General features: G+C 42.4%; 1 protein-coding gene across 1 annotated transcript in view; it reads right to left on the reverse strand.

Annotated features, from left to right (window-relative positions):
* nbr1b (NBR1 autophagy cargo receptor b) overlaps positions 1–15,156 on the reverse strand; it is a 160,325-nt gene extending 145,169 nt beyond the window's left edge. The window contains exon 1 of the mRNA XM_008283553.1: positions 15,055–15,156. Within this exon, the coding sequence (XP_008281775.1) occupies positions 15,055–15,156 (102 nt within the window). The remainder of the gene's footprint in view (positions 1–15,054) is intronic.
* Positions 15,157–15,412: the final 256 nt, after the last annotated feature.

Raw genomic sequence — 15,412 nt, forward strand, 5'->3', positions numbered from 1 at the left:
CACAAGTCCAATCTATGCTAAAACTACCTCAGGAAAAAGAACAAGATGGTAAGCTTGAAAACATGGAGTGGTCAGCACAGTCTCCAGACTTAAAGTCCATTGAGCTAGTTTGGGATGAACTAGACAGAAGAGTGAAAACCAAGCAGCCTACAAGTGTCACACAGTTATGGGAACTTCTACAACAGACTTGGGAAGAACTTTCTGAACAATATTTGATTTCTGTTGTAGAAAGAATGCCACGAGTGTGTTCAGCTGTTATATCTGCCAAAGGTGGCTACTTTGATGAGTCAAAAGTTTGGAATATATTTTGGTCTATAAATTGATTCCATGATTTATTTTTCGACTAAAATTGCTTGTTTGTTCTATGCTTTCATTTCAAAATGCAATGACACAAGAAACTGAATAATTTTCAGTAAAAAATTGGAAAAAGTGTGGTGTTCTAAAACTTTTGACCGGTAGTGTATATGCTCTGAACACAGTGCTTTCCATTGTTTTTATGTTGTGTGTAATGAATGCCCAGTAGTGTTTTTCTTGTTTGTTTTTGTGTTTTTTTGACTGGCTCTGTGTATGATCTGAAAACATTGTTTGGTGTTGAGCAGATAATACTCTTTAGGTGACTGCCTGATATTGCAATAAGAGTAAGGGGTTTTGTAAATGTAGTATGAAAACTGAGTTCTGTGTTTACAAGTTCTGAGAAAAGGTATGGTAAGGATATTGGGGAGTTGGTTCTCATACCACTAAGCTGATGCTAGTTATGCTTTACACAAATGCAGGTCTCGCCAAACTTTTTGGTAGGTTTTTGTTGTAGTTATTTATTTAATTATTAATTAGAGATCCAAATTGACAGCTTAGTATATTTTATGAGATTGAACTATGAGACTCCTTCAATTAAGGGTGGTGGCCCAAAGATTCATTTATGAGGAGGGATTTAACCCTCATGTGCCCATGAGAACATTTTTGTCCTTGTCATTTTTGCTTTTTTAGATAATTTTGGCTGTGTTTATGTTTTTGGCATAAAATTGGGTAAAGGTGTGTACAGCTGTGGCCAAATGTTTTGATAATGACACAAATATTCATTTTCACAGTTTTTTCTCAGTTTTTATAATGGCATATGTATATTTTATAATTTGTATACACTCCAGAATGTTATGAGGAGTGATCAGATCAACTGCAATTAACTGCAAAGTCCCTCTTTGCCTTGAAAATGAACTTAATCCCAAAAAAGACATTTTCACTGCATTTCAACCCTGCCACAAAAGGACCAGCTAACATAATTTCAGTGATTCTCCCACTAACACAGGTGTGGGTGTTGATGAGGACAAGGCTGGAGATCAATCTGTCATGCTAACTGAGTTAGAATAACAGACTGGATGCTTTAAAAGGAGGATGGTGCTTGACATCATTGTTCCTGTTCTATTAACCACGGTTGACTGCAAGGAAACACGTGCAGTCATCATTACGTTGCACAAAAAGGGCTTAACAGGTAAGGATATTGCAGCTGGTAAGATTGCACCTCAGTCAGCCATCTATTGGATCATCAAGAACTTCTAGGAGAGAGGTCCAATTGTTGCAAAAAAGGCTCCAGGGTGCCCAAGAAAGTCCAGCAAGCACAAGGACCGTCTCCTAAAGTTGATTCAGCTGCGGCCACCACCAGTGCGGAGTTTGCTCAGAGATGGCAGCAGGCAGGTGTGAGTGCATCTGCATGCACAGTGAGGTGAGGACTTTTGGAGGAAGGCCTGGTGTTAAGGAGGGCAGCAAAGAAGCCACTTCTCTCCAAAAAAAAAAAAACCATCAGGGACAGACTGATATTCTGCAACAGGTACAGGGATTGGACTGCTGAGGACTGGAGTAAAGTCATTTTCTCTGATGAATCCCTTTTCCGATTGTTTGGGGCATCTGGAAAAAAGCTTGTCTGGAGAAGACAAGGTGAGCGCTACCATCAGTCCTGTGTCATGTCAACAGTAAAGAATGCTGAGACCACTCGTGTGGGATTGCTTCTCGGTCAAGGAAGTGGGCTCACTCACAATTTTGCCTAAAAACACAGCCATGAATAAAGAATGGTACCAGAACATCCTCAGAGAGCAACTCCCAACCATCCAAGAGCAGTTTGGTGACGAACAATGTCTTTTCCAGCACAATGGAGCACCTTGCCATAAAGCAAAAGTAATAACTAAATGGCTTGGGGAACAAAACTTATAGATTTTGGGTCCATGGCCAGGAGACTCCCCAGATCTTAATCCCATTGAGAACTTTTGGTCAATCCTCAAGAGGCGGATGGACCCATAAATTCTGACAAACTCCAAGCATTGATTATGCAAGAATAGGCTGCCATCAGTCAGGATTTTGGTCCAGAAGTTGATTGACAGCATTCCAGGGAGAATTGCAGAGATACTGAAAAAGAAGGGTCAACACTGCAAATATTGACTTGTTGCATGAACTCGGTGTAATTGTCAATAAAAGCTTTTCAACCTTTGAAAAGCGTGTAATTTTATTTCAGTATACCAAAGAAACATCTGACAAAAACACCTGAAAACCCTGAAGCAGCAGACTCTGTGAAAACTTCATACTTGTGTCATTCTCAAAACTTTTGGCCACGTCTGTATTTTGGGGGGATAGGTGAAATTTTAACCTCAGCCCCCATTATGCATCAATAATACACTGTGTACACAAAACCGTTACATAAAGGACCTTAAGGATAACAATGTCCTTATTGAAACCCATTGTAACTTCTATTTTTGATCCCTCTGCCATTACATCATGAAATCATGCATTCTATGTTATTATGCTTTCATTCTGGTGCTTCAGATTCAACATTGTCTTTTTTACTGTTTTAAACTAGATTGTGTCATTTTTCCATATTTGGCCTACGAAGCAAATACAGGTATTTGTTTTGTCACTTCCTGCTACATTATAAAGCACTGCAGGCCAATGGAAGAAAAAATGAAATGGTTTGGAGTGTTGGTAGGAATGTCACAGTGTGGTGTGTATGTGTATATTTAAAAAAAATAATAATAGTAATACTGTGTGTGTGCGTGTGAGTGCGTGTGTGTGCGTGTGTGTGCGCATGTGTTTGTGTATGTTTACATTTGGAAGTATGGAAATTCAAATGTCCTACAGATCACAAATTCCACCCTACTGTCTCTTGCCCTCCATCTCTCTCACACACACATATACACATCTTTAGCCATCTATCCGCTCACACTCACATGTATGAACATGCACATGCCCATTCAGGCCTACAGACTCAATAGAATATATATTTATCACACCTTAAACATGCAGTAAATTTCTGTATATGAGTTACAGTAGACATCTTAGCATTGAAGATGTGCGTCTGCATGTGTGTGCCTGGTGGGGGCCTGTTCATCCTAAACCCTGAGCGTGCATGTGTCTCTCTCTCTGTGTGTGTCAGCTATCTCCTCAAGGTGACCATGGCCACAGAACTACTTTAAACCAGTTCTGTGGCATATCAGCAGCATGGAGAGATTTGGATGAGGTCTGGAAAGCTGTTAGTCCACACTTTCAAGGCAAGGCAGTACGTGCTGGCCAGACGGTTCCGGGAGGTTCAAGAGTCTGCCTATGCACCCATAGGTAAGGCACCCCTGGCATTCAGTCTACCATCAGAGAAGAGCTCCAGACCATGTTGGATAGGATACCATCAAGTGACATTCTTATCCTCCTCTGGGATTTTAATGCTCAAGTTGGCAAGAGTTCACCTGAAGAGGACTTCTGGAGAGGAGTACGTGGCCAGCATGGAATTGGCAGTTGCAATGAAGCAGGTGAGAAGCTCCTTGAGTTCTGCACTGTCAACGGCCTATCCATCATGAATACCTGGTTTACCAAGAAGACCAGTCATGTGACAACCCAGAAGCATCCTGCAGTGCATAGAAAGCAGTGGCACAGTGGCGTCATTAGGCCTATTTTAGGGAGGCTTCAGCCCCCCTAAAATATTCTTAAGCCCCCCTAAATAATTTTATGTTCGTCGTTATCCAATCCATTCCACTTGCTCATATAGACCACGCCCACATCACTGAAATCCAGTCCACGTTTTCCCTGCAACCTTGGTTGCAATGTGTGTACTGGGAGCGGAGCACACAGAACCATCTAGAGCAGCATTAGGAGAAGAGCAAGAATGGATATTCAAAATTTTTTCAAGAAAGTAAGTATTGGTCACTGCTTATAGGAACAATAAGTTAGCTCCAGCCCACCAGCTAACAGCAGAAAGTCCCACGTAATTACCAAATGGTGCCTGTTTGACTAATAAAAACCTGGCACTCTGTGGGAGAGAGCCCCATGTACAGTAGGCAGCGTGAGATGCGTGCTGTATCTGCATGTCTTACCATGTTGTTTTTCGGTCAAAAGTTACATTTCAGCTCTAAAAGAACACTGGTACTTAGCTAGCTAGTTATGCTGAAATGCAATGTGAAGGTCCTGGCTGTATAGAGTTAGGTGTGCACTCCTCCTTATACTATCTTTGGGATGACTTCTTTCTGGAGCATCAGCTCCAGCATCAGATGCACACCGTGAAACAGCTCATTCACGGATTATGTCGATAATAATAATGACAATAAGAATGATAGTGAGAGTGAGAGGGGAGAAACTTCTACTGGAAAGGTGAGTCTCAAGGATTTCACAGGATAGAGTCATTTGTGGTGCAGACAGTCGTGGAATTTTAAGGAACCTGATATGAATATGAAATATGAAACATTTCAGTCCAAGTGCACCTTATGAGACTTATTTAACTTGGGCTTTTATTTAGGAGAGTACTGATTGGAAAGTGGAGATAGCCAAGAGAGAGAGATGGATAAGCCAAATTTGTCTCATCCAAATATTTTCAAGAGTACCTAATATATAATTCTAATTTATGTAATTAAGTAATATTTTTTTAGGGCTTGAAATTACAACCATTTTAGTCACATATGTGCTCAAAATGTAATCTGTGCGACTTCAAAATATTTGGGAATAAAAAATGATTGTGTTGTGAGTGAAAGTCATGGCATTAGCCTCTTTGTTGATCAGTTATTAATTCAATTCATTGTGTTTTAATGTATCTTGAAGGGTCAGGCAGAAGGAGATGCAGAGGTAGAAAAAGGAGAGCAAACAGACCAAGAGAGGGAAAGTGATGAAGCAGCTGCAGCATTTCACTCCACTACATGGTTTGATTTAGGTGACAAAGACACAGGGCCCAGACAGGTCAAGCTGAAGAGCTACCCACAAGATAGTTTTGGTATGCAGAAGCGAGCGTTTCACCACAGCTGATTTGAAAAGCACAACTGGCTAGAATATTCAGTCAATCAGAATGCAGCGTTCTGCTTCCCATGTAGAGTATTCGGCAAAAACATCAAACATGATAGTTTGGTCAGGAGTGGTTGCAAGAACTGGAAGAAAGCTTTAGTTATCTTTGGAAAACATGAGATTGTACAAACACATAAGGACAGTGTTGTTGCATGGAAAAGCTACCAGGCAACTAGAAAACAGGGAGACATTGCACAGATGATGGCATCTGCAAATGTGAGTGAGATAGTAGAGAGAAGAGAATATCTCAGGCGAATTGTTGCAGTCACTTCTGTGTTAGGGAGACAGGGACTTCCTTTTCATGGCCATGATGAAGGAAAAGACAGCGCAAACAGAGGGAGTTTTCTTGCGTGCATGGAGCTTTTGAAGGAATTTGACCCTTTTCTTCAAAAACATAAGACCCCATCAAATGCTCATTATACCTCAGCAACCTCCCAGAATGAGATGATTGACTGTTGTGCCCAGGAATGACAAGTGTTATTGTATCTGAAATGAAAAAGTCCAAAATCTATGCCATCATGGCAGATGAGGCAAGAGATGTCAAATCAGAGCAGTTAGCTGTTTCTGTCAGATGAGGCAGTGAAGGAACATTTCTTAGCTCTTGCAGAGATGACATCATTTGATGCCCAGTCCATTGCAAATGAGCTGCAGCAGCAGATTCAAAACAACGGTCTTGCAGAGCTTAAGTGTGTAGCACAAACATATGATGGTGCAGCTGTCATGAGTGGGACCACTGGAGGTGTACAAGCACACTTTAGAAGGCTCCATCCTGAAGCTATCTACATGCATTGTTATGCTCATGAACTCAACCTGGTGTTGTGCCATACTTGCAAGGCCATCCCAGAGGCTGTGGAGCTTTTCAGCTTGTTAGAGTGTGTTTACTCTTTTGTCAGCACCTCCCTAGTGAATCATCACAAGTTCATGGAGGCTCAGACAAGGCTTGGATTGACAACAGTTGAGCTTGTGCAACTTTCAAACACTCGCTGGGCATGTCAGTTGCGGTCAATCAGTGCAGTTCTTGACACGTTGTCTGCCATTTTGGAGTGCCTTTCTGCTATTAGATCCCCCATAGCTGTTGGTCTCAGAGTAAAGCTCTATAAGTTCTCAGCAGTCTATGCACTACTGATGTTTCAGTCACTTCTGTCTGTAACCGAAGGACTCCACAAGTTCCTTCAGAAAGAGACTTTGGACCTGGCAGAAGCTTTGATCTACAAACAAGCAGTGTGTGACACACTTGAGGGCAAACTCACAGATGCATTTGCCACAGAGCTTTATGAGAGAACCAAAGCCCTGTGCCACACCCACAGTATCCCTGAACAAGGTGCCAAGACAAGGCAAAAACAGAGGAAAATGGATGATTTTGCGCTGGAAACAACTTCAGGTGCACAGACTGAATTGGACAACTCAGACACATTGAAAAGAGAGTTACTTTTCCCATGTGTGGATAGGATGGTTGGTGAGCTAGAGCAAAAATTTTGCAGTGTAGATGCAGGGCTACTAAGAGGCATACAGGCATGCGGTCCGAAGTGTGAGAACTTCTTGAGTGAATCACACTTAGATGAACTTGCAAAACACTACAGCATTGACCTGAAAACAGAGGAGGTGCTGGTGGCCAGAAACTTTCTTGCCCGAAAAACAGAGGCTGGATGTTCACCCAAAGATATGTTGACTGTGCACAATCTCCTTGATTCAGACATGTTTCCCTCTCTGAAGGCAATCATCCAAGTTGCTCTAACAGTGCCTGTAAGCAGGTGCTCATGTGAAAGGTCGTTTAGTGCGCTGCGTAGGCTACACTCCTGGCTACGTCAAACAATGGGTCAGAAAAGACTTCACTGTGCAGTAGAGACATCGAACTGCTAGACATTAGCATGCGACCGTACTATCTGCCGAGGGAGCTCTCACAGGTCATCGCAATAGTAGCGTATGTTCCCCCCTCTGCTAACGCCGACGTAGCCCGTGATGTCCTCCACTTGGCTGTTAGCAGGTTGCAAACATAGCATCCACAAGCCCTCCTCTTAATTGCCGGGGACTTCAACCATGCTTCTCCTTCTTCCACGTTGCCAACATTCAGTCAATATGTCACCTGCCACACCAGAGGAAACAAAACTCTGGACCTGTTTTATGCCAACATTCAGGAGGCATACACATCCTCACCCCTGCCACCCCTGGGAAGATCTGACCATGACCTGGTGCAACTTCTCCCCGTGTACAAGCCTCTTGTACACAGACAGCCAGCGTCCACCCACACAAAGAAGATCTGGTCTGAGGAGTCGGTGGAGACACTGAAAGACTGCTTTGACACCACGGTGTGGGATGTGTTCTGCGAGGACCACGGGGAGGACATCGACAGTCTACCAGCTGCATCACAGACTACATCAATTTCTGTGTTGACTCCAACATACCCACCAAGACAATAAGAGTTTTTGCCAACCACAAACCATGGATCACTCCGGACAATAAGACCCTCCTCAAGGAAAAGAGGAGGGTTTTTAAGTTGGGGGACAGGGACCAGATGAAAGCTGTGCAGAGAGAATTGAGGAAGAAGACTAGAGAGGGGAAGGGCAGCTATAGGAGGAGGATGGAGGAACAGCTACAGCAGAAGGATGTCAGTGGTGTCTGGAGGAGTCTGAAAACAATCTCCGGACACAACAGCTCCAGACCTGTGCTGGATAGGGACCAGGAGCGGGTGAATGACCTGAACAGGTTCTTCAACAGGTTTGAGCAGCCATTCTCCCCTCCCCCTACTCAGCCAGCCCTGCTGCAATCTCCTCCCCCGACTGGAACAACAGCTGCCCCAAGGACTGACACCCCAACCCCCCTCCCTGCTGCTCCTCCACAACCCCCCAGCCCACTCACCACCCCCGCGTCCAGTGTGGCTCTCTCTACAGCACAGGTAGAGAGAGAACTGTCCCGGCTGAAGGTCAAGAAGGCAACAGGCCCAGATGGCATCAGCTCAAGGCTCCTCAAGTCAGTCACACAGGAGTGTGCCACCAGCTGACATCATGGCTCCTGGACTTCCTCACCAACAGACCACAGTTTGTGAGGACACAAGGCTGTGTGTCTGAGACGGTGATCTGCAGCACAGGGGCACCTCAAGGAACTGTTCTGGTTCCTCTCCTGTTCTCCATCTACACAGCAGACTTCACCCACTACACATCAAACTGCCACCTGCAAAAGTTCTCGGATGACTCTGCCATCGTCGGTCTCATCAACAACGGAGACGAGAAAGAGTACCGAGAACTGAACCAGAACTTTGTGGCCTGGTGCCGGCAAAACTGCCTCCGGATTAACGCCGGAAAAACCAAGGAGCTGGTGGTTGACTTTTGCCGGCACAAAATCACCCCTCCCTCTCCAGTGAACATCCAGGGAATGGACATCAAGATAGTGGACTCCTACAAGTACCTTGGTGTTCACCTGAGCAAAAACCTGGACTGGACTGTTAACACTCGGGCTCTGTACAAAAAGGGTCAGAGCAGACTCCACCTGCTGCGCAGACTGAGGTCCTTCGGTGTACAGGAAGGCCTCCTAAGGACTTTTTATGACTTGGTGGTCTGCGGTGTGGTCTGCTGGAGCAGCAGCATCACGGCAGCCGAGAGGAAGAGTCTCAACAAGCTGGTGAAGAAGGCCGGCTCCGTCCTGGGCTGCAGTCTCGATCCTGTGGAAGTGGTAGGTGACAGGGGGATGATGACAAAGCTGTCATCATACATGGACATTACCTCCCACCCTCTGCATGGGACTGTTAAAGCCCTGGAAAGTGCCATCAGTGCCAGGCTTCTTCATCCACGCTGTTCCAAAGAGAGGTATCGCAGGTCCTTCCTCCCCTCTGCTGTGAGACTCTACAACCAGCTGTGTTCCCAGTAGATCCACAATGTGCAATATCCCCCAGTTAATATACCACTACCTCTCATTTGCACTACCTCTCAATATATATGTATGTATATATCTACATTTGCACTGCTTATTATTCTCACTATTATTGTTATTATTATTGTTATTATTATTATTATTACTATTACTACTATTATTATATATTTAATCCCTATCTTTATATATATATATATATATATATATATACATATATCTTTTCTATATACCCATTCAGAAGCCCATTTTCATATTCTGTTTGCACTATTCTCGTTGTTTGCACTATTTTTTATATTTATATTTTTTATTCTTTTCTCTCGTATAAGTGTATCTCTGTTTAATGCTGCTACCAACAACGTGAATTTCTCCACTGTGAGATAAATAAAGGCATATCTTATCTTATCTTATATTATCTTATCTTATCTTATCTTATAAGTAGTATCATGGTCAGAGCAATGGATAATGAATTATACTTGTAGTGTTTAGGAGTATCTGTCAGTATCTGTGTGAATGCAATCAGCACAGCAAGTGAGTAATGAAGCATGACCTTAAAAACACAAGTCAATCTATGAAAGAATGGTTCAACATAAAGAAAATAATTTTGGGGGGACAGCCAGGTCAAAGTCTTGACCTTATTACAACAGAAATATTGTAGACATATTTGAGGCAAGTTAGTGAGTTACTGTGAGGTCTTGACCAGATTTCCATACTCCCAAGATTCCAATGCAATCGAGCCAGGATGTGCTGGAAAAAGCTCGATCAACTAAGAACCCACTTGCAACCTACAAGATCTAAAGGATCTTCAGCCAAAGTCCCAGTGCCAGACACCACAGAACAGGACTAGGAGTTCTGTGCCCATGGTTCAAAATGTCACAAGGGGAAATTTGCTATATTAGGCAAATAGTTTTAATGTTGTAGCTGATACAATGCTGTGTATAATTGCTCTTATATATACATTGTAATCTTAGTCCTCCTCTTCCACAGAAGGGGGCAGTCGCATCTAGCTAGCCAGAATATTGGGTCCTGTGTGAACCGTGGAGGTCATAGAAGTAGAGGAAAGGTTGCAAGGGCTCCGTCAGGACAGGCGACAGGAGATGTCCGTTTTAGCATAGACCCTAATCGCAACGTGCGATTGCTGTGGAAATTGTACTCACTTCTTGAGTTTGACTTGCCACCTGCGTACATGGCACGCACTCACCACTTATGAAGAGAATGGAATGCACAGCAAAAGTAAATCACACTTGCCTCACGCGTTTGTGATGATGTACTGATGGTGTACGTCAGTTTGGCGTGATTTTCAAAAAACAAAACAAAACTACTGACTTCCAGCATGATACCGGCCAGCAGCATCTCCAGCGAGCCGACCCACTCCTCCAACAGAGACATGTACTAGCTGTAACACATATTTTCTTTTTTTTTTTAACACATATTCGCTAATGATTACCTCTTAAAAACATCACCGTTATGTCCCAATATAGTGTGAGATCTGCGCATCAGCGATAAAGCCAACAGTGTGTGTGTGTGTGTGTGTCCAGCTCCTCTCAGCTTGTCTCTGTGTACCTGGCTGGACAGTTAGTAACTTAACTAACTCTAAGTGATAAAAAGAGGACACTCAGCTCAGAAACAGTAAGTCAGAGGAAAAGTGACTCTAGTCTCTAATCTTTTCACATGGATTTGTAGAAAATCATGCTGCTAGATCAGACATTAAAATTAACTCTTGTTTGCAAAGGTAGATTTACTTAAAGTGATACAAAACTGATTATAATATGGTATCTCCATTATTTGTTTGAAGCAATAATGCAAACGACGATCACTGGCGAAACGTGAGCCATGAGCACACCTTTTACACTCCTGGCGTGGGGGATGCATTCCCACCGTGTGTTCAATTTTGTTCATGAGTTGTGAGTGCGTGTACGATACTTCACACACAAGGAGCACTTTCTGCCTCGTTGCATGCTACATATGCCATAGACCACGGATTTTCTTCCCACGGTACCTTAAAAATTGCATGTCTAACTTGCAAACTCCTTGTGGGGGGAACAAGTTACACTTGTGGCGTCGCTGTTCGCAGAGAATTCGTAGAGTTATTTTTTGACACGTCAAAACTCCTGTCTGACCTCAAAATTTCACAAGACGGACTTATGTGGCACGTGCCATTCTGCACGTAATTTGGATGCAGATAGGCCGTAGGAGCGTGTACGGCCGGTTGTGACTGAGGCTATAGTAAAGTGAGGACATTACAAATTGTAAACAAAGACCAGAGAATCCAACAATCCAAAAGCACCTTCACTAGAACTGATACTTGGATACCAAGTCAATGCCAAAATTCTGTAAAGTGAAAGTTTGTTCTTCTGTAGTAAAGAACGTAACAAAGGTAATGTAAATACTGTGGGTACTGGACAATAACAACACATGGAATGGTGACAAGTATAGCTGCAGTAACAAGTCCATTGAAACTTGCAAAAAACAACAACAACAAAAGCACAGTGAAAGTTGTAGTGGTGTTTACAAATTATAAGTAAGAGCATATGGTGACATGTCATGTTTAAGTTTAAATGATCAGAAACAAGTTAGTGATGACCAAAAGTCTATACGCAAACTAACCAATGCTGCCACAATGTTGACATCCTGAAATGTTGACGTTATTATTGTGAACTGTGATGACTACTGTTGTGAAAAAAGTTTACAGTTGTAAAGATCATGTATATCACAGCAGTCTTTCTTAGTGACTCCTACAACTCCTAATTTTCTATGATGGAATAATTGAAACACTTGCATCTTTGTCACAAAAAACAACCTAGTATTTTGGTTCTTTCATAGATTTATCACAGGCCTTCTGAAAATATGAAAAAACCTGCTGGGTCAAAAATGTACATACAGCAATGCTAATATGTTCCTTTAGTCATTTTTACCACAATCAGGTGGTTTTGTTGGCCATCCACAAACTTCTGGCAAGCTTCTGGTTGTACATTTGACCACTCCTCTGGACAGAATTTGTTCAACTAAATTTGTTGGCTTTGACACGGACACTTTTTTTCAGCACGGTTCACAGATTCTCGATAGGGTTTAAGTCAGGACTTTGGAAAGGCCAGCCTACGACATCTATTCTAGCGTAATTATGCCATTCCTTCACCACTTTTGATGTGTGTTTGGGGTCACTGTCTTGTTGGAACACCCAACTGCGTCTAAGACCCAACCTTTGGTCTGATGATTTAAGGTTTTCCTGAAGAATGTGGAGGAAGTCCTGCTTCATTATTCATTTTACTTTGTGTAAAGCACCAGTTCCACCAGCACCAAAACAGCCCCAGAGTATAATACTGTCACCATCAAGCTTGACAGTAGGTTTGGTGGTCTTGCGGTTAAAGGCCTTGCCTTCTCTCCTCCAAAAATATGTCTAGTCATTGTGGCCGATTATTGAAATTTTTGCTTCATCGGACCACAGACCATTCCTCTAGAACAGGGTTCGGCAACTTGTGGCTCCAGAGCCGCATGTGGCTCTTTCATACCTCTGCTGCTGCTCCTTGTGGCTTTGGAAATAAAATAATGAGCATTTTAATTTAAATGTATTTTATTTTAGTTCATTAGTTTTTAAAATGTAATTCTAAATTTGAAGATTTTTGTGAACTTGTAGCATTAAAATAAAACGTCTTTAATTTTTTTTCTTGCTTAAAATATGCGTCACAACCGCCGATGTGCAACACCCGCCAGCACGAGCAGTGTTCCCAACTTGGTGACTTTCTCACTCAATGTAGCAACTTTCCAAATCCTCTTGCCGACTTTTTTTTTTTGTCAAAAGCGACTAGCGACAAATCTAGCGACTCTTTCCGGTATTACTGGAGACTTTTTTTTGGTGTTTTGGAGTCTCTGATGTGAAAACACGTATTCTTGTGCAGCTACTGTCTTCAGTGAGCAGCGGTGCCGCCATGAGCTTCTCCCTGTTCCAAAGCACTCACAGGTTGTTAGGAGTCTGGTCAGCAGTCCCAGCTGCAGTCAGTTGGCCAACCAGACGTCATTTTTACTTTGCTGCAGGTGGATAATTTAAGATCGGCTTTTTATTTCATATGAGGATTCAAATAGACATTGAGTATTTTATTTCAAAATAACCTTCAACCCAGCATCTTATTTTTCTGAGTTCAAAATGTTTTTATTGCATGAAATAAAATTTTGTTTTCTCTGTAGCAGTTCATTGATTTCATAAATGCAACACACTATAGTTTTTTTTATACATAGCATGAAGGTAAAAACAATACATCCAGTGTTATCTTCATTTCAGATGTCAAAAGGGTTTTGTGGCTCCCGTTGTTTTCTTTTCCATGGGAAACAGGTCCAAATGGCTCTTTGAGTGTTCAAGGTTGCCGACCCCTGCTCTAGAAGATCTTTTCTTTGTTTATGTGATCAGCAGCAAACTTCAGTTGAGCCTTAAGGTGTCGTTTCTCGAAGAAGGGCTTCCTTCTTGCATGGCAGCGTTTTAGACCATGGTGATATAAAACACGCTTGACTGTGGACACTGACACCTGCGCTTCAGATTTATTAAAGACATTTTTTTGTGGATTTTTGGCTGACTCCTGACCATCCTGACCAGCTGTCTCTCAACAGCAGGTGATAGCTTGCATTTTTTTTCCTGATTGTGGCCGTGAGGCAATTGTGTCAGGCACTTTAAACTTACCAACAACTGTTTGCACGGATGACTTCAGGATCTGTAGCTGCTTTGAAATTGCTCCAAGTGACTTTTCTGACTAGTTCAATTCTATACTTTGCTTTTTCAGATCTTTACTGAGCTCTTTTGACTTTCCTACTGTAGCATCTGATGAGTGTGTCAAATGGGACCTATTTACATTGACTCAGAGAAGTCAGCAGCTGTAGTCAATTGTAATCACTCTCAGGAAGGCAAGCGGTCATGCCACTAAAAACCACTACTTTTTACATAACCAAAACTGATAAGTCAAGTTACTGTTTGATCATTTTTGACCCAGCAGATTTTGTCATATTTCCAAAAGCCTTTTAATAATATATAACAGAACCAAATGCATGTTGCATGTTTGGGTTTTTTTCATTTTAAGATTTAAAAAAAAAACAAAAAACTTAACAAATTCAGAACAGTATTAAGACTGATTTATTTTCTCATACGTACTGTATATAAATTAACATTGTTTAGCAACAATCTACAAGGACATTCTTTCAAACCAATCATTATTAAATTCTATCATACCATAACTGAAATTAAAAAAAAAAAAAAAATCAACAACTATTTCCAGCAACAACAAAAAAGGACTGACATTATTCACTTATTATCAAAACAGAGCACTTTTGTGGATCAGTTAACAGCTCAAATAAGGCAGAAAGTCTGTCTGTAATATAAGCCTGTTTCAAACAAATACTGCATCCTGTCATGTGCCAACTATGTTTTAATGAGCAAGTAATGTAAGACCTCATGTCTTTGTGTGCCCTTTGGTTTTCCAACATGCTTCGATTTGTTCGGCCTACTTATGACTGGTCTGTTTTATAATGAATGACCCAGCTACATGACTGTTACTGTACAATATTTGCAAAACCTTACCCTTATACCGCTTGTACCAGTTGAGCAGGTAAACAGTTTCCATGACAGCACACACTGTATTAATCATGTAAGGACCTGTAGTGTGTTATCTCTCTCCTCACTGCTGTGATGTCTGATTTCTGATGGGTATGTGAAGTGCTTCCCCTAGCATCCCTCCATTAGCATATGTGTCGCCGGTCGGTTGTTCCTCTAAGGATGCGACACAACAAATGCTGGCGTGGGGTAGCAGTAGCGACTGTAAACCACTGTATGTGAGCAGGACATAAACACGAACGGGTTGACGATGTGTGGAGAGTGAAGGTGTTCGAAAGCAAGCACAGTGATTGTCTCTGTCTTACCATCGCCTCCATCGACTCCCAGTTCTTGATTTCGGATCCTGACAGGAGAAAATTCTTTGAATTTCCCCTGAAATTCACCTTCAGATTTATGTAGAAGTCCATGGCGTCGCCTGTGTGCGCGTTACCGCATAATACACACGACGGACACAAAGCGTTTTACGGGACTAGCGACAGCTCCTTGGACCAGTTCAGTCCACCGTGTCTCATTTGACAGGGGATGAGGCGTATTTTGTGTTTACATCAGCGCCTGGACACGCCTACTTTGCACCATGTGTCCGGAACAGCTGCGGCTGCTTCTTCTTACGGTTCGTTATCGCCAACAACTGGAAAGGAGTGTGGACTGGAATTCAAACTATAC

The sequence above is a fragment of the Stegastes partitus genome, unplaced genomic scaffold (assembly GCF_000690725.1).
Source record: "Stegastes partitus isolate 25-593 unplaced genomic scaffold, Stegastes_partitus-1.0.2 Scaffold319, whole genome shotgun sequence".
NCBI lineage: Eukaryota > Metazoa > Chordata > Actinopteri > Pomacentridae > Stegastes > Stegastes partitus.